At 37.6% G+C, this 22850-nt stretch overlaps 1 protein-coding gene across 1 annotated transcript in view; it reads right to left on the reverse strand.

Annotated features, from left to right (window-relative positions):
* Positions 1-22850, reverse strand: part of itfg1 (integrin alpha FG-GAP repeat containing 1) — a 186089-nt gene that overhangs the window by 108727 nt on the left and 54512 nt on the right. Inside the window, exons 8-9 of the mRNA XM_052149066.1 lie at positions 20241-20322; positions 9592-9686 (exon numbers count right to left, since the gene is read on the reverse strand). Coding sequence (XP_052005026.1) covers positions 9592-9686; positions 20241-20322 — 177 coding nt within the window. The remainder of the gene's footprint in view (positions 1-9591; positions 9687-20240; positions 20323-22850) is intronic.

A 22850-nucleotide genomic window follows, 5' to 3' on the forward strand; every position in this document is an offset into this window, starting at 1 on the left:
GATGATAGCGATTACTTTGTTATTAAAGGTTTTTTTCTGCATGCCCATGACACACATGACAGTTTGTCATGTTATGTGCCACTTACATCATTTAAAGTGTCTCATTTGTGTAAAAGACAGCATGAGACCAGACAAACACCAGGCTTCCTCCATCCAACTGAACAGCTGAAATGTCAGTGAATCATATCGCTGTTGCCAAAGTGACAGAGAGGGAGTGAGAGAGACTGATCTCTTTAATGGAGAAAGCCATGATGGCCTTTCCTTAGCAAAAGTAATGGGATATCGTAGATAGAGACGCGGTGTGCAGAATGCAAATATTCCATTTTCCTCCCTCTCTGAGATCAGTTGGAGAGACATCATCACATTCACAATGCCAAGACGCCATCCCTGTGGCTTTGTTTATTAAAGTGCAAAAAGCCCCTGTGTAAACTGAGCTACGCTCTTCACCACTCCCACAGCTCAGCTGTGATGCTTCATTAGGCCAAGAAATTAAAATCTCAGCTCGCCCGTGGGAAGACACCAGACGAGGCGCCATTACATCAATAGTGGTGCAAGATGCTAATACAAAAGTGCGCTGTCTAATGAACTGCCATCTTTATGACACAGCAGAACCCTAAAAAAACCATTGCTCATTGCATTACGGGGAACGCATGCCATTACACCCTGGATGAGAAACAGAATCTGACAACAGACAGCATCTTCATTAGTCTCCCAAAATGAAAGAAGCACAATTAGTAATGAAATATGGTACAAGAATAAGAGGAGCGAGTCTTACAGGTAATTATGATTCCAATATTAACATATTTAATTGTTGATTTGAAACATGTTCTTTGATCATAATCTTGACCAACCATTTTGAGATTTTGGTGTTCCCCCATTTAAGTAGATAAGAGCTGCACTGGCATGACTGGAAATAGTCTCCCACTAGCGTTTCAAAGATCGCCAATGGTGGACTGACTTGCTAGAAAGACTTTGGTAATGGTCAACTAGCATGTTACAACAGTAAGTCACCGTTTGCTGATACCATACAACTGAATGGGGAGAGTCGTAAACTGACACTTACCTGTTGCAAAATTACCTGTCTTCTCTTATAAAACAACTATTTTATCATAGTAAACTTCAGACATAGTTAATTCCAAAATAACTGTTTCGTGTAAAACATGTTGAAGATTTGCAGACAGGTAAAAAAAAAAAAAAAAAAAACAGAAAAGAAGTTTATTCAGCACACAGAAGCATCTCTTTTACAAAAAAAAAGCTTTTTGTTTCCTTACCAGTGTACCGCCCATAGAATGTCTACAGGATCACTGTGGTATACTATTTAATGCTAAGCTTGTAGGCTCCCCTTGAAAGAAGCGCATACACAGGTGGTTGGTGCATAAGCTCTACGACTGCTATGAGACGCTGGACTTTCTCTTCAGGAGTTTAGACCCATAAAGATGTCTTTATATTCCTACAGACACAAGTTATAATAATGCAGGTATCCAGGGGGCATGTGTAGCTCAGTGAATAAAGAAGCTAACTACCATCCCTGGAGTTGCGAGTTCAAATCCAATCCCCTGAGTGACTCCAGCCAGGTCTCCTAAGCAACCAAATTGGCCCAGTTGCTAGGAAAGGTATAGTCCATGGGGTAACCTCCTCGTTGTCGGTATAATGTGGTTCTCGCTCTCGGTGGGGCATATTGTAAGTTGTGCATGGATGCCAAGGAGAATAGCGTGAAGCCATGTCACCGCGGTAACGTGCTCAGCAAGCCACATGATAAGATGCGTGGCTTGGCAGTCTCAGACGCGGAAGTCACCACATCACATCACCCGTATTGAGGCGAGTCACTACGCCACCATAAGGGCTTGCATTGGGATGCATTGGGAATTGAGCATTCCAAATTGGGGAGCAATTGGTTGTTTTTACCTTCATGTCCTGATGTTTAGCGGTGATTACATCTTCTTCTAGTGCTTCTTCGTGACAGCAATGGCAGCAAAAAGTACGTGTTGCCACCTTGTGAACACACTAATTAGTGCAAAAAAATCCGGCTGCACGCGTTCAGTGCCTGTGCACAGGTCCTGTCTGACCAAAGTATACTTTGGGTTTAAAACTATGACTAAAACAAAAAACAGTAGAAATTAACACTGGTCACAACTGTGCATACAATCACTGAGCACATTATTAGGAACACTACGGTCATAATATAGTGCCCGACGTGGTCTTCTGATGCTGTAGCCGATCTGCCTCAAGGTTTGAAGTGTTGTGCAATCTGAGCTTTCTGTCAGCTCAAACCAGTTTGGCTATTCTCCGTTGACCTCTCTCATCAACAAGGCATTTCTGTCCACAGAGTTTTTTGTTTTTGGCACAATTCTGAGTGAAATCTAGAGACTGTTGTGCAAGAAATTCCCAGGAGATCAACAGTTACAGAAATACTCAAACCAGCCTGTCTGGCATCAACAATCACCCCATTCAGATGGTTGATATGAACAATAACTGAAGCTCCTGACCCGTATCTGAATGATTTTATGCACTGCTTATTCAGCTTATTAGATAATCGCATGAATAAGTAGGTTTACAGGTGTTCCTAATAAAATGCTCTGTGAACGTATATCCCATAGCCCGATATAAGTGGTTGGTCATAACACCCACCCCTAGTACATGTGTCATGATGTAGATGTGATACAGTCTTGATTAAGGGAAAATTGCATCATTATTATTATTATTATTATTTTACAGGGAATATGCTGAAAGGTACTGACAGCATTGTTATTATTAAACTTGATTTTTCATTAAACATATGTTCACAGTTAAAATTTCTTTCAGAGGGATTCACTAAAATAGGTACTGGATCCAGCTCTGTACAGGCAAAAATTAAAAGGCCCCTTCCCTGATAAAATAAAGAGGAAATGAATGACAAAAGATGTCACATGACAGCACAGCAGTGGTGGGAATGAATGTTAGAACATTACAGGGGCAAAGCAGCTTCAGCAAAAGAGCTAATGACTGCTTGCACAGAATCTGTGCTCTTAGAGTAAAGCTCTGAAGATCTCTGCAGAGAATAAGTGAGTATATGAGTGGCAGTGCGCAAGCCGAACAGATGGTATTGTGACACGAGGGGAGAGGGACGGCGTAAGTGTTGACAGAGAATCACCAGCTGTCTGCGTGAGAGAATAACTGGCGCTCTTGCATGCTGGCACCTGCTGCTATCGTGACGTTTACACTGTTAAACAGATAGAGTAGATAATGGGCTATCTGAGCTCTTCAGAGTAAAGTGATGGCTCAGCACTGAAGACATCTTTACACGGAAGTCTGCAAAAATAGCCCTCAGTAACTTTGAATCACCAGGAACCCTGTGACTTACTTTTGATAATATAGATGTGTTTTGTTTAACTGAGTCAGCTAGACAGTTACAAAAAAATGTTTTCCCCTCCAACAAGAGTTTGTATATTAATGGACTTGGACTTGTCACAGACTCAGATGCATTTTTACTCGGATTCAATGGCATTTGAATTGTGATGCAATGAACAAAATAAATAAATACAAATAATGAAACTAAAATAAATGGACACTGTCTGCAGCAGTTGTAGCACCCCCTGATGTCGTAGAAATAGCCAGAGTTTGATTCACCGTGTTGAGCAAACACACCTGCAGAGCAGCACACTCAGTCAACCAATACACTTGAATGTTACTATGGAGACTGCCGTATAACATTGATTACCGAGGTGGCTGGCAAGGCGAACACATAAAGACAGGTATGTAACCAATGTACTAGAAACTACAAGACACATGACCTGACAACTGGTAATATCGCACCTGGCGTTTGTGCAGCCAAGAAGGTACTCGAATCGTGGTTTCGTCAAGGTTAAGAACTTCACTAAATCAAATCACCCACATCATGTCTCTCACAGTTTACTAAAACAACATATAAAAATAAAAATTCAGAAAAATATTCTTAATATTGGGCTATTGTCTTTTTAGGCAGAATTTATCTACATGTAGGCATCTGTAGTTTCTTGTGGTCCACACAGTGTTTTCAACCTAACACTCTGCGTGTCCTGCTGGATATTTTCGTCATTACAGCAGAAACAACTTAAAATACTCCGTCATTTTTGGGTATACAGATAAGTGTAAGACATCATTAGAAACTATAAAGGGTCTACTTTTATATCTGTACACTCATAATAACAACAAAACCTTGTGCTTTTGTAAAATAAAGAAAATAAAAAGGGTGAGCTATCAGACGTCTTTTATACGTACATTTACATTTATTTTGTAGAGTGATTTTTAAGGCCACGACCACACTAATACGTTCTTTAAAAGCATATTTTTCTCTCAATTTTAGACTTCCATCCACACTGAGACTGCATTTTGACACTAAAATGATGAAACAGAATTTTTATTTTTGCCTTTGTTTAAAAGGTACACCATCTCAATGTTAAAATGGATAAGGCTGTATCTCTGCAACACTTTTTCCTATCAAAACAAAACTTGGTATGCTTCACAAGGACCACGGTCTGAGGGCACATGCAGAGTTTCATAACAGCACCACCTTTTGATAAAGAATTGTGAAAGATTTATTTTATATACTTTCAATTCTGTTTTGGATGTTTTTGTGTTCTACTGACTTATCCTGATAATTTCTGCTTGGAGGTATTCTTACTGTTCTTTTTTTTCTCCCCAATGGAAGTTTAAGGCAACACAATGAAGCATAACTTTTAAACAGTATGTCCTAAAATCATGAGCTATTTTGAAATCGTATAAATCACCTTTGTTGAATTTAAATGAAAATATGTATGGTTCATCCACATCTTTCACAGATGGTACCTAAGAAGTGGAGACAGTGTCACCAGTAGTTCCAAAAATCATCTGTTAAACATGGTTATCATGTTACATGTTATGATAGATTAGCATGCTAATCCATTAGCATGCTAAATGTAGGCCATTCAATCTTTTAAGGCTACTTGATCACAATGCTATCTGTAGGCAACATTAGCTTATCATGCTAATCGGTAAGCATGCTATCCAGTGCTTTTGTATGCTCACTCATAACTTGTCATATCTTTAGCAGTGTTGAGATGTGTCAAGTGGCTCAGTGGTTAAAACATTGGATTATGGTTCTAAAATTTGTATTTCTGATGACCTCGGAGTCTTCATGTTTTGCATACTTCTACATAGGCTGTACTACATTCCTGCTAGAATTCAAAACCACATAGCTCTTACAACAAGATTTTCTCAGTGATTGCTTTGTACTCTCAGCTTTAAATGTCTCTTTTGCACTGTTGAGATGAGTCAATGGAGTGGCCTAATGGTTAATGCATTGGGAAATGGTTCAAAGGGTTTAAGTTTAAGTCCAGCTAAGAACAGTTGTTTTCTAAAAAATTACGAGATTTTTGTGCTCAATGAACAGTTGATGGCTTTTCCAAACAAATTTAGATTTTGATCTTTGTTGAAAAATCACATGAATATGAAGTTGATAATGGTGACTGCTATGCTTGGCTGTGATTCCTATAAGCTTGGAATGTCCCTTTGGTGACTGAAAATATTGTGGCTCTGTGGTGCAGTGGGTTGTGCACTGACCTGTGGAACGGAAATGTTTTTGCTTTAATGTGTTTATGTTTTAATAAATGAATTACATCTTTAAAAATCTACCAATCTTAAAATAGAGGCCATTTTTTAGTTATGACTGTAATTAATTTTTGAGGATCAAAACGTTTAAGTTTCCTAAAGTAATGTTAACCACAGACCATAAATCGAAAACTGTTTTTCTAAAACCACATTGGAAATTCCCAAGGGAACCCATGGAGAATCAGCCTTCCGGCTTGGCCTACAAATTGACATCATGACTAAACAGCTCTATTGAAGTCACATACAAACTTTCAAACAAACAGCATAGATAAGGGACCAATGCTTTAGTTGAATTCATAATCATGAGATATGCACACAGAAACGAGTAAACACCCAGACAGAAACACACTCGCACATGGTGCTGGCAGTATTGTGAGAGTGGCAGAATGCTCAGGGTGTGAACTGTGAGAGTGAGACTGAGCATAAATATTATTTATACTCCTCTGAGAAAAAGAAAAAAAGGACAAAAAAAAAAAGAGAAGGAAATAAATGGCCTAACACACTCAGCTAATGCTGCCAAGCTGGGAACAAAGTTGCTATTACAGAGTACATGAAAATGAAATGAATAAGCGTGAGATGCCCCGGGCTGGCAGAGAGAGAGAGAGAGAGAGAGAGAGAGAGAGAGAGAGAGAGAGAACAGCATAGCCTATGAAGGCGTCCATCTCTCCGACCTACCCTCCCTCCCTCACGACTTGAAATTCAATACACACGTACACAGACGCTCACTTCTACCACCGCAGACAATCTATTGCCTCTCTCTCCATCATTTCCTCCCCATCTCTTTTTCTTTCTCCCTCCATGGTTTATGGATGGCTCTCTTTGCTGCAATGCAGCTTAAGGGATAGTTTAATTCTGTTGCAATTCCAAAGTCCTACACTCTCTCATTCTTTTTGAGCCCTGAAACCACATGTACAATCCAGACACAATTTTAAATCCCAGAGAGAATGAAAAACTCGCAGCCATCTCATGCCATGCAAACCTTAGCAAAAAGATGTCTGATTGCCACAATTGTTTATAGCCCACTGAAAACACAATTTGTGTGTTACTTAATTAGCTAGAAAAGTTAGAAGCTAAATCTGAATAAATAAATAAATAAATAATTCTAATCCTTGTGAAAAGGAGAATTGGTTCATACAAAGACAAAGTTTCTTTAATCATGCCCTAAAACTGATTGTGCAGACCAAACCGTAAGGCCTAGAGACTTGAAACTTTCAGGGATAGTAGTACTCCGGCTGACTAGCCATACGTATGGAATCGGCCCGATCGGCATATAGGTGGTGCTATAGTGAACAAAACTAACTATTTGACAAGGTTAAAAAAGGCATATTGAAATTAAACATGGAAAGCCTATTTGTCTCTTGGCCTGAGAGGTCTGTGCAAAATGTAAAAAAAAATATTTTTAGCCTTTTCGCTCTCTCTCGAGGATATTTTTCCTTCCTTTTAAAAGTTTTGCCCAGTGTTTGTTGCTTTGGCGCAGCAGCCTTTTCCTGTGTTCTACGTATTCCATTGCATGCTTAGTTTTAAGATGTCAAATAAAATTGGTTGTACTGAACGCAGCTCTATTGCTACCACCTCGCGAAACAATTGTATTGCAGATATTGCAAGTGGATGTTGGAAAGTTTTCGCTTTCTAGTTTAAAATATTCCCACACTGCTGACATTTTAGCCACGGGTTTGCTAATGCCAAGTTACTTGTCAGTTTACGTTCTGCCGCAAATTATGCTCAGCTGACATAAATGATCGGAGTAAGGTGATCAGGCTGACTGCCGATCCCTGATCAGTTAAAAAAATGCCCATATCGTCTCCGATCCGATAATTGCGATCAGGATCAAGACATCCCTAGTCTATACTAGCCATGATGTGTGTGTCATTAGATGAAAATTATTAATTGTAATTAATTTAAAAGGCACATAAATCCAAGTTCGGATGAGAATACAATTTTCCATGTGTATAAAAAGAGCGTTCAGCTGTTGTAGAAATATGATATACATAACATTCCTAGTAGAAACATTACTAACATAAAGATAATGCACAGAAGATGCACATATTTTAAAAATTTTCTAATTCATTGCATACAGTCCATTTACACTAACATCTTCTTCTTAATGTGCTGTCTTTGTTTAAATCGTTGGTAATTGTTGGAATGGATTATATAATAGGATACAGACATTCAATAACCGGAGAAGAACCTCAGAATCAAATGGTACTTGGTCACGCCTTTTGCGTGTTGAGCGGGCGATTTTGCCAAACTCACTTGTGCCTAGACTTAGCACATGCTTTTCAGAAGATACAAAATCTTCCTGGCCATGCCCATTGACTTTACCTTGCGCTTAACATTTGCGCTCTTAAAATAGGGCCCTCAGTATGTAATTTCTGTGACACCAAATAAAATTGCAAAAATAAAGACTAATTAATGACCATCAAAATAGCTTTCCCAAACACTCCTCCCACCTTCCATTATCGACCAAACAGTTAGTCCTGTCCCAAACAAAAAGTTGACATGACGGACTGCTTACACAATCTATAATATTCTGAAAGTGCAACAGTGCCAAAGTGTTATTTCCTTACTTAATACTTACTACTTACAATTGTCTAAGCACATTAAGCTGTGATAGAATTGATTTTGAGGAAAAACAAAACACAGCACACCATTTGAAACAATATAAATCAATGAAAAGCCACCATTTAGACAGCTAGGCAAATGTGTGCAAGTGTGATGACACTCACTGCCCCAAATCACTCTAATGAGTGTCATGTTTACACTGTCAATATTAAGCTGATGAGCTGAAAAAGAAAACAGATAGAAATGGCTCTTTCAGCAACTGATGGAAACACTGATGAATGTGTGCATGTGTGAGTATTTGTCTGATTAGCACATACACACACCCATCCACACAAACATACTTACAAAGAGAGCAATCCCTTGGCCAATTAAATCATAGACCGCTGTTGTTTGACTAGAACACAAGTGCTGCACAGTGTTTTTGTTCATTCTCTCTTCTTCATAAACTGCTTGTTTTCTTTCTATCTTGTCTTTTCAATGCACTTTGTGTGTCTATGTCTCTATTAGGCTTGTTAATATTTGACAGTACTGAATAAACGCCTTCAAATCCATGCAGCTTCTTCTTAATTCTGAAAAGAATGGAGGGAGATAGAACTGAAAAAAGGAAGTGCAGTGAGAGAGAAAGACCAATAATGGACAGAGAGAAAGTGACGGACACCTGGGAAAATAATGAAAGAGGCAAACTTTACTTTCTGTTCAGTGTATCTGATGATGAAGACTAGTGCCTGTGGCAGGCGGACAAAAACTGACACGTGTTTCCTGCCCTTTACTTTCCTACCCTTTTCCTGTCTACGTCCATCTTTGTTTCCTTTCTCTTCAGTCCCAAGGCCTGTGACAGGCGGATAGAGCCAGACATGTGGCTTGGGAGTTTGTGTGTGTGTGTGGACAGAGAGAGGACAGTGAGATAACCCCTGCATTCCAATGTGAGGCTGACATTCAGTTAAGAGCACAAGCTGGCCTTGACACCGTGAGTTGAACTAAATAAATATATACCATTATAATTATATGATGCTATTATAATACATGCCTTCATTTTAATATTATTTTAATTATTATATGTGCAGTGAAAAATACACCTGTCTGTATGTCATTCTTTTATTGGTACAGTATGTCAGGTTCCATTTAAGGATGTATTCTGTCTGAAATACCATCCATCCATCCATCCATCCATCCATCAAACACAAACATGATATGTTAAGTGTGAAAACCTGTTATGTGTGAACAAACACAAGGTATAAATCCATGAAATCTTTTTTGTCTGCTGGTGAACAGTTGGACAAAAAAGTTATTTGCGAAGGGAGAAAGACTTCCTGTTTAAAACCTACTTGCCCTTTAAGCAGAAACCTTACTAATCCTGCAGGTCCCATACTAACGGATTGATGGGACAGAGAAGTGTAACAGAGAAATAATGGAAGGCATGTGTACCTCTGCACCTCCAGGCTTGGCGAGGTAAATTACACTCTTCTGACACGCGTCATCCATGCAGACCGGCAACAGGTGGTCCTGCGAGCCATCACCATCTGAGGAAAAAACAAAAAGAGAGAGATCCGCTGATGAGAAAATACAGCATATGGAGATGACATTATGTGATTTTGAGCAAGTGTAATGAAGTGTGTAGCAGCCCAGTAAGAAGCAGTTTCTCCTGGTGTCAGAGTATTATGCTCAGGTCTTTGTTCCCTCATGCTTACTTTTTGCATGCTCAACACAAAGCACCTACTATTAATAATGACCCCTAGAAAATAATAAAATAAATTAGAAAGAGAAGAAAGCAAATGAAAAAAAAGTGGAAAAACGGGTGAAGGTAGAGATGGAGAAAGAAAACTGGAGGTAGAGCAGTAGAGAGAAAATGAAAAGATATCTGGTAATATTAGGTGACACCTGCATCGACATTCAAAGTATCACAAAGTATTCAAGACCACACAGAAAATAGCCAGGTAAATCAGACCAGCAGCCTGCAGAGTGGCAGAGAATGACATGCACACAAACACTCTGATCACCACCAACTCTCATCCAGACCTGATGCACAATGAGAACAGGGACACCCTCTGGTCTAAAAGAGTGTGTAAAGAGTGCATCTATTTAATGCATGTTTAACAAGATGGATGGAAACAAAGAAGCAAGCTACACTGGCTTTTGGTTCCTGTATCTTTAAAAGCTTTAGCTTCAGTACATCAGCAGATGGGAAAACTGAATGTGACAGCATGTGTGTCTGAGTGAAAATCAAAGGGTTTGTTAAAGTACTGTAGGAGAGTGCTATGAGCCAGTCACTTATTGCCACTAATGACTTCCTGGTATGCAATACTCACACATTCTTATAATTCAAGAAGTCAAATACACAACAAAATCACTCAACAACACAAATACACAGTACTTGTGCATGGCATGATGATTGGAAGGTAAATGCCACATCATATTACGTGTGACAATGACTTCAAGCTAGAATATTTGTGGTAATTTGCCCAACAAAACAAAATAATTTTCGTCTTCTGCTACCCAAACCTTGCTCTCCTCTTTCAACAAACATGAAAGAATGGCTCGTGCCCATTTTACTATTTACAAAAGGAAACAATAATAATAAAATAATTATAATAAAGACAGCTGGTAGGGAGAATTTGTATATTATTTTCGAATTTTCTAACTTGCCCTCTTCTTGCGCTCTCTCTGTATTTCATTGGCTGTTGCTCGTTGTCCATCTTTCGCTCGTCGGGACAGTGCGAATCACATAGAGATCACTTCTCAAAACATTAAAGGAGATGAGCTTGAGGCATGTAGTGTACACTAGGATTAACTATATATTATTTCTTAATAAACAATTAACAGTTAGATATAAACGTGTAGCTTATTAAGGAATTAACTATTGTTACCAATTACCTCTACTTTATATTAATACCTTAAAGAGCCTGCTCTAGCCATAAAATATAAAATATGGAAATATAAACATAATATAATATTAGGCGATCTATAAAAGAGCTAGTAAGTTGGATTAATATAATACCTGCATATAATTATTGATTTATATAATATTTAAAATATTAAAAGCTTATTCACTTCACAAGATACATATTATTATTGCATACCAATAATTGCACACAGTATTCCAAATGCTAACTTTTTTAATTATTCATTCCTAATCTATATATATTTGTAATAGTACTAATTGAAATTAGGCTTTAAATCAGCTTTTAAAATGTTTTATTTGAGTTTAAATAAATTTTTATTAAGATCAAATTAATAGGCCATTGTGTTCATGTTGTAAACCTATATGAACTGACATTTGCATTGATATAACAGCTGTTTTATATATTTTTTTCACATTTAGAACTTGTCTCCAACAGTCCACTTGAGCTCTTGGAGCAGCCGCTGTATTTCTTCCGGCTATGTGAATGTTGTTAATTTCTTCATCATTTTACAGTGATCCCTTGTGTTGTGTAAATCATGTGTTTTATTTCTTCAAGATTTCATGGTGATCTCTTGTGCAGTATAAATGGGTTTTAATTTTTCATAGTTTTTTGACAATCTCTTGTTTTGCTATTTTATTTATTATATTTCTTCACATTTTCATGGTAATCGGCCTTTAGCGGAGAGGAAAATCCCACTGACTATGGCACTTGCTTGCCTGCTCGCTCTCTCTCGCTCTCTCTCTCTCGCTCTCTCTCCATGTTTCATGAGATTGGCTGTTTGCTGCATACCTACTCATTCAAGTGCACACACGCACAAACTAATCTTAAACTTACTGTAGGATCAAAGCTAGAGTTGACAGAAAAAAATTGATGAGCAGCCATTGTACCAATTAAGCCTGGTTGTACCGATTTGTTTTCGTCTAGTGATCAACCGATATGGGTTTTTTTAATGGCCGATGCAGGTATCTAGAGAGCAGGATGGCCAATAGCCCAATAGAATGCAGATATACTGAATATGCAAATTATATCAGACAATGTAAATAACATGTACATTAAATTCCTAAAAATAAAAATGGGTAAACAAGTTTTGAAACTGTGCTAGAATTTGGTAAAGTATTGGCCTTATACAATACAGCAGCAAAGAAACTAAAATGCAAGTTTATCCATGGGTAGACAGCAGGAGCGGAGTTAGATACGGGACCCAGAGTTGAACCCGTGAGTGTTTGGCAGAGTTGACTGTTGGCATGATGAAAGATCTGCTTTGAGATCAGAGCTGGATTAGCTGAGATGGATGAAATGATTAGTTGGACCTGCTTGCTAATGACAAAGTTCCCACATCTTTTCTATCCATCTGCTTGTCCCATGTAGGGTCGCGGGTAGTGCTGGAGCCTATCCCAGCTCTCTCGGAGGCAAGACAGGTGGCCCTCCATCACAGGGCAACACACACATACGTACACATTCACACTCATACCTACGGGCAATTTAGAATTCACTTAACCTGCATGTTTTTGGACTGTGGGGGAAAAAGGAGCACCCAAAGGAAACCCACGTGAGCACGGGGAGAACATGCAAACTCCACACAGAAAGGCCCTGGGTGAGCCGGGACTCAAACTGGGGACCTTCTTGCTGTGAGGCGACAGTGCTACCCACTGAGCCTCCCACACCTTTTGACAAATTCATTTTTATAAAAAAATTGTATTGACTTTTAAAAAGGGTTGGGAACCGGTTCTTTTTCAGAAATATATTTGAACTAATCTAATCACATGTTACCTTTTACAGCGATGTTCAGGAAGAACCAGTCACAATCCTTTGAGATTACTGCATAATTTTTTTAATATATATATTCAGGAGACTGTAAAGGTGGATCACCATTTGTACCTTAGATCTAACCCTTACAATTAAAAGTTTTAATTAAGCATACCTTTCATGTACAAATGTTTTTGCCCATTGGATTCTGCTTTTACGCCCCGGTAAGCGCACTCTTTAGGAAGACAGCTTTGAATTTGACTGAACGACTGTCTAGGTAATGGGGTGGATTAGAGGTGCAGAATTTTAAGATGGTAGTTAAACTGCACAGATAACTGATTTGGGATGGCAATATGAGAAGTGTATGTGGGAATGATAAGAGGTGGAAAGCTGAAAGTGGGGAAAAAAAGTAAAGTGGTTTCAATGCTCCATGCTCCTATAGTTTGTCTAAAATGAGAAGTAATTTTGCAAATGCGGGTTGTTAATTAAGCTCACCCGTTGTTTAGATTTCAATTTGTTTAATGCTGGATAATACATTTTACACAATGTCACTTTATGTCTCTTAGATACGAATGATTTCCTGATGTAGATCTATTGAATACAATTGAATTTGATTTTGACACATTACAGGTTAATCCCATAACATATCGTCGACACATAATCCAACAAATCTACATATTACATATGGCATTTTTCCTTCATATCATAAAGCAATCAGTTCTAAACCTGTTTACTCTTCAGTGAGAGAAAAACAACCAGGCTACTATATTGTGGTGGGTCCGAGAAATGGTAAAGGAAGACTTGTTGAATGAGAAAATAATGCTATTTTGCTTATATTACCAGATTAACGTTCTCGCATTTCCTTAATAAAAACATTTTAAATATTATCCTCCTTGCAATGTCCTAACCAACATAGAATCTGTTCTGTTAAAATATGTAATCCTCTCATCATTTGATAACAAGCTGCTGAGGGTAATACATCTATTATGAATTGCATTTCTTATTTCCAAATATTACACAAAATGTACAAAAATAATCTTGAATGGAACTGTTAAGAAACCGGAATTGTTAAGAGGAATCGGTACTGGAACCGTTTAAGTACATTTAAAAACAAGAGAAATTTCTAACTGACTAAACATCTTATAGACAAGCATACCTAAAAAAACATATACTCACAATAGAAATGTCCATACATTTTAAGATTTTATTATGTTCCAAGACTTTTCCAGACTTAAAATCAAAATTTTGGAAATCCCTGATATTTCCAGCTTTTCAATGACCCTAGGGACTCTGTAACAATCAGGATTGCATTTTCCTTTTACTAAAGCAGATTTTCATACTCTCTATTTAAACCGGACCATGCGCCTCCTGTAATGACTGCCATAACTGTTTTCAAAGAGTGTATGGAGCAGAGAGGGATGGCTGGAGAATACTAACGGAGAGAGAGAGAGGTAGAGGAGAAGAACTGAGAGAGAAAGGTCACTGGGGTGTATCTTTGATCTGCCACTTAGGTGCTGGATGGAAAAGTGAGTCGTGCCATAACTGACAGGCAGGAGTGTGATCAGAATAACACTATTTCAAGTCAAACAAGCAGACTCCTCTCGTTCCCTTTCTCCATCCCTTCCTCTCTCCAAACTTGTCTCTCACTTTCTTCTCCTTCCCTCCTTTTTCTCTCTTTGTCTCCCACCTTCCTCCTACCTCCCCTCACTTCTTGCAAATTTGTATACCTTTTACTGCATTCCTTTCATTGCTTTAATTTGAAAAGACACTTTGAACCCCCTTGCGATCATGATTTCTTTCACTATTCCATCTAGGTCAAATCGAACGAGCATCTCTGCACGCAGGTGCAGCGAATCCAGCATTTTCTTTCTAATTAGGTGGCGATTCAAATGCGGCACCGAGGTTTGCGTTGGAAAAGGGAGTACAAAAGCAGAAATCAAGGGCTGCAGGCTTTGAAGATCACTAAAATTATAGCATTTAGGCCCACGTCCTTCCGAGCTGATCTTTCCACCATTTATAGAATACGACACACTGCAGAACCTGTGCTTTCAGTGCCCACTCAAGTCATCCAAGGTACAATGTCAAGATGGAATGTGTCATTCGCTTCCCATTACCACCCACTTAATGGGAGCAGTGTAGCTATGATTCACCTGTATTCTGTTCTGTGTTTGTGTGTGAGAGAGTGTGAGAATACGGTTGGAGCCGGTGTGTATCCTTCTTCAACCCTAGTACCCATCCACTGCAGCACTGCTCAGTGTTCTGTCAGAGACAATCACCATCATAGAGCAGCCTGTTCCTCACACCAAATCATATCTTAATGACTCCACAGGCTCCTACACTCACACACTACTACAGCTAATTGGTGCAGACAGTTTGAATACTGCGGGTGTGTGAATGTGCACATTCTTGATGGTGGTGAGATGTACATGTGGTAAGGGAAGTTAAAAGCTTGGGAGGTAGCTGAAAACAGGTGATGACATGGAAAATGACAAACGGGAGGGAGGAGAGAGACGGATGTTGATCACCTGGGCTCAGACTACACCAAGAGTTCCACCCGTTACCCTGATCTTCCCACTCGTGTCGTCGCCTCCCCCACCCCACCCAGACACTAATCCAATAAAGCCTTTCTGTTTCAGCGACAATATTGACTAAGGCATGACCACACATACATGTAGAATAGGGCTTCTCGTTGGATGCACGTCTTTTTCCATCCCCAACATCATTTATCATCCTAAATCACAGTCTACAGCTCTCTCTCTCTCTCTCTCTCTCTCTCTCTCTCTCTCTGTCTCTCACACATCTAGCACTTTGAATCTCTTTCCAAGCCCCCACTGTGACACTTGGGGGGGGGGCAATAAAGGTCACAGGTGATGCACGTTGAAGGTTTAATGTCATAATCACAGTTCAAAGACCATGGTTGACCCTACCTCAAGCCAACCATGCAAACCTTGTCACAAATACCTCAGAACACAGCAAAGTACATATTTGAGCTTTCCTGAAGTTAATACCAGTGTTTGCAAAGCAGCAAAAGGATAGTGTTAAAGTTTTTGGTAAACATCAGTGCTGCTTTGTCACTGTCATGACAATCAGCATGTGAGATGATTAAATAGATATAAGAAAGAAAATAACAAATAGCAATTAATATGCAAAAAAAATACAATAAGACCAATCACAAAATATTGTACACAAAATATTAACATTATGCCACATTTGTAGATTGATTTCACCTAAAAGTGTAATACTGTGGCTGTTGCACCAATTTAAAAAATCCTGTTTGTTTGAGCAACACATCCAACCTGACACAGCAACATTGACTCGAATACTAATGTGAGTTTGGGGTGGGGTTATCTGTTTGTTTGACCAATAGAAGTTGGGGAAGTTTTTTGGAATCTGTATGAAAGCAGTGATTATACAAAAATGACATGATTCAGCTTTAACCCTTTAGGCTTGCATTGGGTCTCCCGCAGAGAAAGAATAATGATCAAAATATTAATAACTGCAGTCTTGACCAACACAAAATAGGTACAGTTTTAAAACTTAGAAGCTGTTTTTTTACGATGCATTCATGTATTATAACCAAAGTGCTTAAAAATTTGCAGACAAATCTGATGTTTTTCAGAAGAATCAGAAGAATTATACACTGCACATTGCATATTGTAATTGGTAATAGATCTAACTAATCAAATTGCCATGTGTCTTATGTTGTTGGAAAGCTTTCAAAGAGTAGAACAACCTAAATATTTTTCAAAAAATATAGTGAGTAATAGCCAAGTACATGTCTTTGACATATAAGTTACATGTAAACAGCTGTTGCTTATAAGACGCGTTTTTGCTTATAACTTCATGAAAAATAAAACAAAAAATAAAATATCTCATACAATTATGTAGAGGGAATTCCTGTTAAAATGAGCCCACACACAATTCAATCTGATGCATTGATCATTAGATAATCCACATGAAGCACAATGTGCATACAGCACATAATGTGCTATCTGGCTTAACACATGTTAACTTTCCTGGATCAGATGACTTCATCTGAAATTATGTAGTACATTGTCCAGCACCATGGAAAGCTAAATCAAACTTATTAGGATTCAGATCACTGCAACCATAGGTGTAAGTCATCCTAATATGGGCAGAGAGGATAATTAAATCTAATTATATATGGCCACCAGGAGATGGCACCAAGAACTTGACACAGAATCAGCAATGGCTCAAATGACACAGAACAAAACTGAATGAGATGTCATTACTCATGCTTGCATGCTTTGGAGAGAGAGAGAGAGAGTATACCTTTAGTCATTGTTGTATTTGCATGTGTAATATTTTTTTTTAAGTACAATGATTATGTTTTTTTTGTTTGGAGAGGCTTCATTATTGGACACTAGGATAAATTATATTTGTAATGCTATAACTTTTTATTGCTTTGTCATATCAACACAACATTTTACTCAGTTAAAGGTGACACAATTGGGAACAAAACAAAAGCAGTTTTTACCATCTTTACACCCTGAAATATATAATGTCAAATCAGAAAAATCAGATAAAAAAAAAAAAAGGTAATTTTTGGTTTACGTGATTTTTCAAAAGTTTCTAAGGCTGAGAGTCTCATAATTTATCATATACTGTATATTAATCTATATCATTACATTTTTTTAAAAGTTTTCCTTAAAATGACACCAAACAATTGAACATCTTAGTTTTTATTTTTTTTTTTTGAAGAGTCATAAGCCTTTAATTTTGGGCATGCCACTGAAACAGGATATCTTTAAAGGTAAAAACAAATTATGAAAATTAAAAATAAAATACAAACCCTGAAAATATTGAAATAATTTACAAAATCAAGTTTGAATGGAGTCTGCACTTTATGGGTTAAAGCTGAATTAACTGAATTATATTAGGCATGAATTACCAGGATGTTTCCAAAATCCAACTGGTTTGGTTCTATTTGAAATTCATGTCTGTGTAATGCCCAGGGGTGTAAAGTAACGAATTACAAATACTCACGTTACTGTAATTAACTACTTTTTCCCAAGAATTTTACTTTTTTAGTAATAATTTTTTTTATACTTTTACTTAAGAATATTTTAAGTGCTGTAAAAAGTACTTTTACTGCACTATTTTCCCACCATCTGCATTCGTTACTTCCCTGTCCTGATTTTATTTGTATCTATCAACATGATTGGATAGGCAGAGTCTCGTGACTCCCATCCAATTAAATCACACATAAAAAACTTGAACGGCAGCTGCAGATCTGGTGCTAACTGTTATGGATGTGGAGGATGCCTCAAGCATAGTTTACAGCTGAACATATCCGGCCGCACCTGAAAGGGCTTTTCGCAGTGAAAAAGGCCAGATGCTTGATCGTGTCATGTGAGTTTAACTTGCTCAAGCCTGATATCAGCATTAATATTGCCTCTAATTTGAAGAAACATTTAGAGGTAAATTTCATATTTCTGCTTACTAGAGTTTGTGTGCCAATAATGTAGCCTGTAATTTAACTATCTATCACTGAGATTATTGGGCTTCTGTGAGAGATTAATGCAATGTTATTATAGGACTGGGCAATTAAAATGATCTAGATGTTTATCGGAAAAAAGAGAGAGACGTCCTCGATCAAATTTTTGAGTAGTTTTCTATATTTAGCCTCTGTTTGACATCTAGAACAGGGGTGTTCATTATATCAATCGCAATAGGAAGAGCACCAGTGGTTGGTTGATAAAGATGAAATATAAAAGATTGACTTTTTATTTCCTGACGTCTGTAGCTGCGTGTTGTTTGATTGACAGGCAGCTAATGTTTGAGCGCTAATGCGGTTCACGCATATTTGCATCAAAATGTTGGACTTGAAGTGCACATGTAACCGAATTCAGCACTGTCTAGTAGGCTATGTTCTAAAAAGTATATTAATCAAACAACAATAACAAGTAAACGAGAAAATCACCAATATTTTTAATAATAAGTGGTGGTGGCGTAGTGGGCTAAAGCACATAGCTGTTAATCAGAAGGTCACTGGTTAGATCCCCACAGCCACCACCATTGTGTCCTTGAGCAAGACACTTAACTCCAGGTTGCTCCGGGGGGGATTGTCCCTGTAATAAGGGCACTGTAAGTCACTTTGGATAAAAGCGTCTGCCAAATGCATAAATGTAAATTTAAAATGTAAGATTTTTTTAAAATATTGTTTGTTTTTTAATAATACGGACCCCTGATGTAGAGAGTGTGTTAATTTGTATAATAAATTACTAGGAAAGAAGAGATAATAAAACATTTTATAATTATGCTTAGCCTTTATAAAGACTGAAAAGTATCAACATTTGCAGAGCAATACTTCAGCAGAACATTCCACCTGTCACAAACTTCAGAAAATTGTGCATCATGCATGAGAATGAGAACAACTATTTCTGGGCTTAAAAGATACAAGAACTAAATCAATGTCAAAAGGAGGACAACGTGGCCCCCATGTGCTACTTAAAGAAATAATTCACACAACAATGAATGTCATCTTATCATTTACTTACTCATGCCATCGGTCTATGACTGACTTTCTTCAGAAAAACAAAAATTTAGAAGAATAGTTCAGCTCTGTAGGTCCATTCAATGTAAATGAAGGGGTGCCAAAATATTGACACTTTTATGTGATTTGTGGAGCTTCAATATTTTAGCACCAATTCACTTTCATTGTATGGATCAAAAGAGCGGAGACATTCTTCTAAAAATCTTAATTTGTGTTCTGCAGAAAAAAGAAAGTCACACATATCCATGATATAGTCATACAAAGTCATACATATCCATTTTTGGGTGAATTATTCCTTTTTAAGCGTGATGTAGCCCCTATACCAAACAACTTTTCCCATGACTTCTCTACCTCCTCTATTGTCCAGGATATGACGTGCCACGAGATCCTGCTTATTTTGCATTTTTTTGCATTCCTTGAATTGTTTGAACATGTTTTATGCACAACAAAAACTCTGGAAATTTAGACCCTACACATAAACTGATATTAATGTAATTGTTTCATACATTACGATTTAAAATGGTGATCAGTGTATTGAAAATTACTTTTTAATATTTTAATTTCTGTTATCATGTCTCCCTTTTATTTTTTGGAATCAGATTATGTAGTTTATCACAGAAAAGTGATGTGTTTTAAAAGTTGGCATACAGTGTTCATTATAATGGGGCAGAGGTTTTTCAACTCAGTACTCAATACTAATTACTCATGAGTACTTTTAAATGAGCTACTCTTTTACTCTTACTTGAGTAGTTTTTAGGACAGCTACTTTTACTCTACACACACTAAATGTTTTGGGAAGTAACATTACTTCTACTTGAGTATGATTTTTCACTACTCTTTCCACCCCTGGTAATGCCATCTCTAAACACAAAACACAGATGGACCGCACACAGAGACATGTTTCTACTCACCAAAGTCTACAAATGCAGATTGACCCACTTTCTTGGAGTTCTTGGGTGCCATATCATGCAGGGTTCTGGTGAAATTCCCATCCTAATGAACAAAAACATTTAACAGGATTAAAATACGTACTTTCCTAAAAAAAATCATAAAAAGAATACATTTCCTTTCATGCTGAGCTCACAAATAAATACATCTGTAGAAAAAAACCCTGTCTTTAAGCAGCATGAAAAACACCTCTAATTTGCGAGACTTAAGTATCAGCAAAGCTGTCAGAACAGATCTAATAATTTAGTGCATTCAAATAGCAGAGCTGCTGTCTGAATGAATGAGAGGGAGACTAGTCAGAGCTATGATTGGCACAGGTGTGCAGGGGTTACTCTGTTTCTGCACTTCCTTATGACATTACGAGACAATGTGGCAAGAAAAACAAAGTGTGGTCTGACAATCTGACCAGCAGAATTTCAAGGGGAGGTTTCTATTTGACAGGCCACAACAGTGGGACTGAGAGAAGTCGACTGACAGTGGACATGCGGTACAGGTGGGGCTTGATGGTGATTGACAGGTGGATGGCAGGGGTCAGAAAATTACCGTTATTTGAAGAACAAAGAGATCAGAGGGCAAGGTAGGGCTACTCTGCTCATTGATTAGTCTGTGTACAGTGTTCCACTAATGATCAAAGTGTGTCAAAGCAACCCACTAAGACAGAAGCTTCAGCCTGTAAGAATCAGCTTACGTTCTGAACATAGCCCTCAGATAAAAAAACAAAGCTATAGACTGCACTCCATCTCAGCTTGTCTAGATTGAATGTTTTCCTAAGCATCTGGAGAGCTCCAGATGTAAACTGTGAGGCTTTCCAGCATACCAACTATATTGTGAAGTAGATAACAATGAAACCTATACATTTAACAAGGAAGTGTTCAAAGCCACATAACTATTGAATGGTGAGTCATAAGTCATGTCATTGAGAAGGAGCGTGTCAGAATGAATGACAATGAAACAGAAAGATGAGTGGAACAAAGAAGAAATCTACACATTCCACATTTCACTTATTCAAAACACCACAGTGCAGAAGGCTTTTGTCTACCGTACCAAAAAGATATTAAGCATTGCATAAAGTCAACAGGAAATTGCATTTGCAAAACTTTTGATTGAACTTTCGTAATGTGACGTAGGGCTGCTCGATTATGGAAAAAATCATAAATCACAATTAATTTAGTCAATTTCGAGATCAGGATTATTTAACACGATTACTCATTGACTTAGGAAACATCGTGCATTTATTGAACTTAAAAACAAAACAACAAAAAAAACATGTTTTTCACAGTGGATTTCCTTGAACCTGAAATGTAAACCGCACTGCGTAGGGGAGGAGATTGTCATTCGATAACTATTTTATGTTACATATGGTAGTCAAATAAAAGAAAGCCTCTCTCGCCATCATTTACAGCAGGGACACTCATAGTTCTATTGAATGAGATCTACTTTTTCATCATGTTATTGCAACAAGATCTACCATGTACAATATAGGCTATAATATTATCACAATACCAAAATTTCAGTAGTTGGTAGTGAAATTTGATGATTGTCAATACCAGCTTCAAAACCACAACAAATAATAACACTAACTAATATGTTAATTATGGAAGAATGGTTTCAAGTTCTTAACCTGTTGTGCTTTTTGAGCACAAACCATGAAAATGACATACCTGCAAATGTGTGCAAGTGACGAGCATCCCCGCGCCAGAGTCTGCCTCAGCCGGGAGAAGATTCAACCTCTTCCCCAGTCACTTTACACAACTTATAGAAGTGGCACTGCCCACACATAGAGTTTATTTTCATAACCTGCTTCCTAATTATTTGCACTTTAATAAAGGATGCTTTAAAGATATAATGCAGGGGTGTTTCATTGCAAAACTGAATGTGGCACAATAACAGTTTTATCTTGATTACCTTGTTTTCATAATCGTTGAAAGCCAAAATCGTAACTGAAAATGAAATTTGATTAATCGCCCAGCCCTAAAGTGAAACAGGGCATTAAAAAACATTTATGGACTTTGAGTGGTTTTAGGAAGTTGATTTTTTATAAAATCATTATTTGCTATTATTGTTGTGACCATTGTTTCTGTAAATCAAACAAATTATTTAAATGATATAAAAGGGATAGCTTACCCAAAAATGAAAATTCTCTCATCATTTCCTCATGCCATCTAAGATGTGTATGACTTAATTTCTTCTGTAGAAAACAAATGCAGATGGAGCTACAGAGCGGAGACATTCTTCTAAAAATCTTCGTTTGTGTTCTGCAGAAGAAAGTAATATAATCTGGGATGGTATGAGGGTGAGTAAATGATGAGAGAATTTTCCCTTTTGGGTGAACTATCCTTTTAATATGCAAAACTATATCAAAGACTTCGTTAATATAATTTTTTCCATCTTTCCCTGCAGACTAGGTTACATCAGCCGAAAATAAAAGTCATTTCAGAGACAGAGCAAGTTATTACATTTTGATGACAGATTCCGAAGACAAATGTTTTTTTTTTTCTTCTTTGAAATAACTGATGAATCACGTCAAAGATCAGGAACATGTATTAAGAAGGTAAATAAGGTACATTTTGATA

Source organism: Xyrauchen texanus, chromosome 2, assembly GCF_025860055.1.
Source record: "Xyrauchen texanus isolate HMW12.3.18 chromosome 2, RBS_HiC_50CHRs, whole genome shotgun sequence".
In the NCBI taxonomy this organism is placed as follows: Eukaryota; Metazoa; Chordata; class Actinopteri; order Cypriniformes; family Catostomidae; genus Xyrauchen; species Xyrauchen texanus.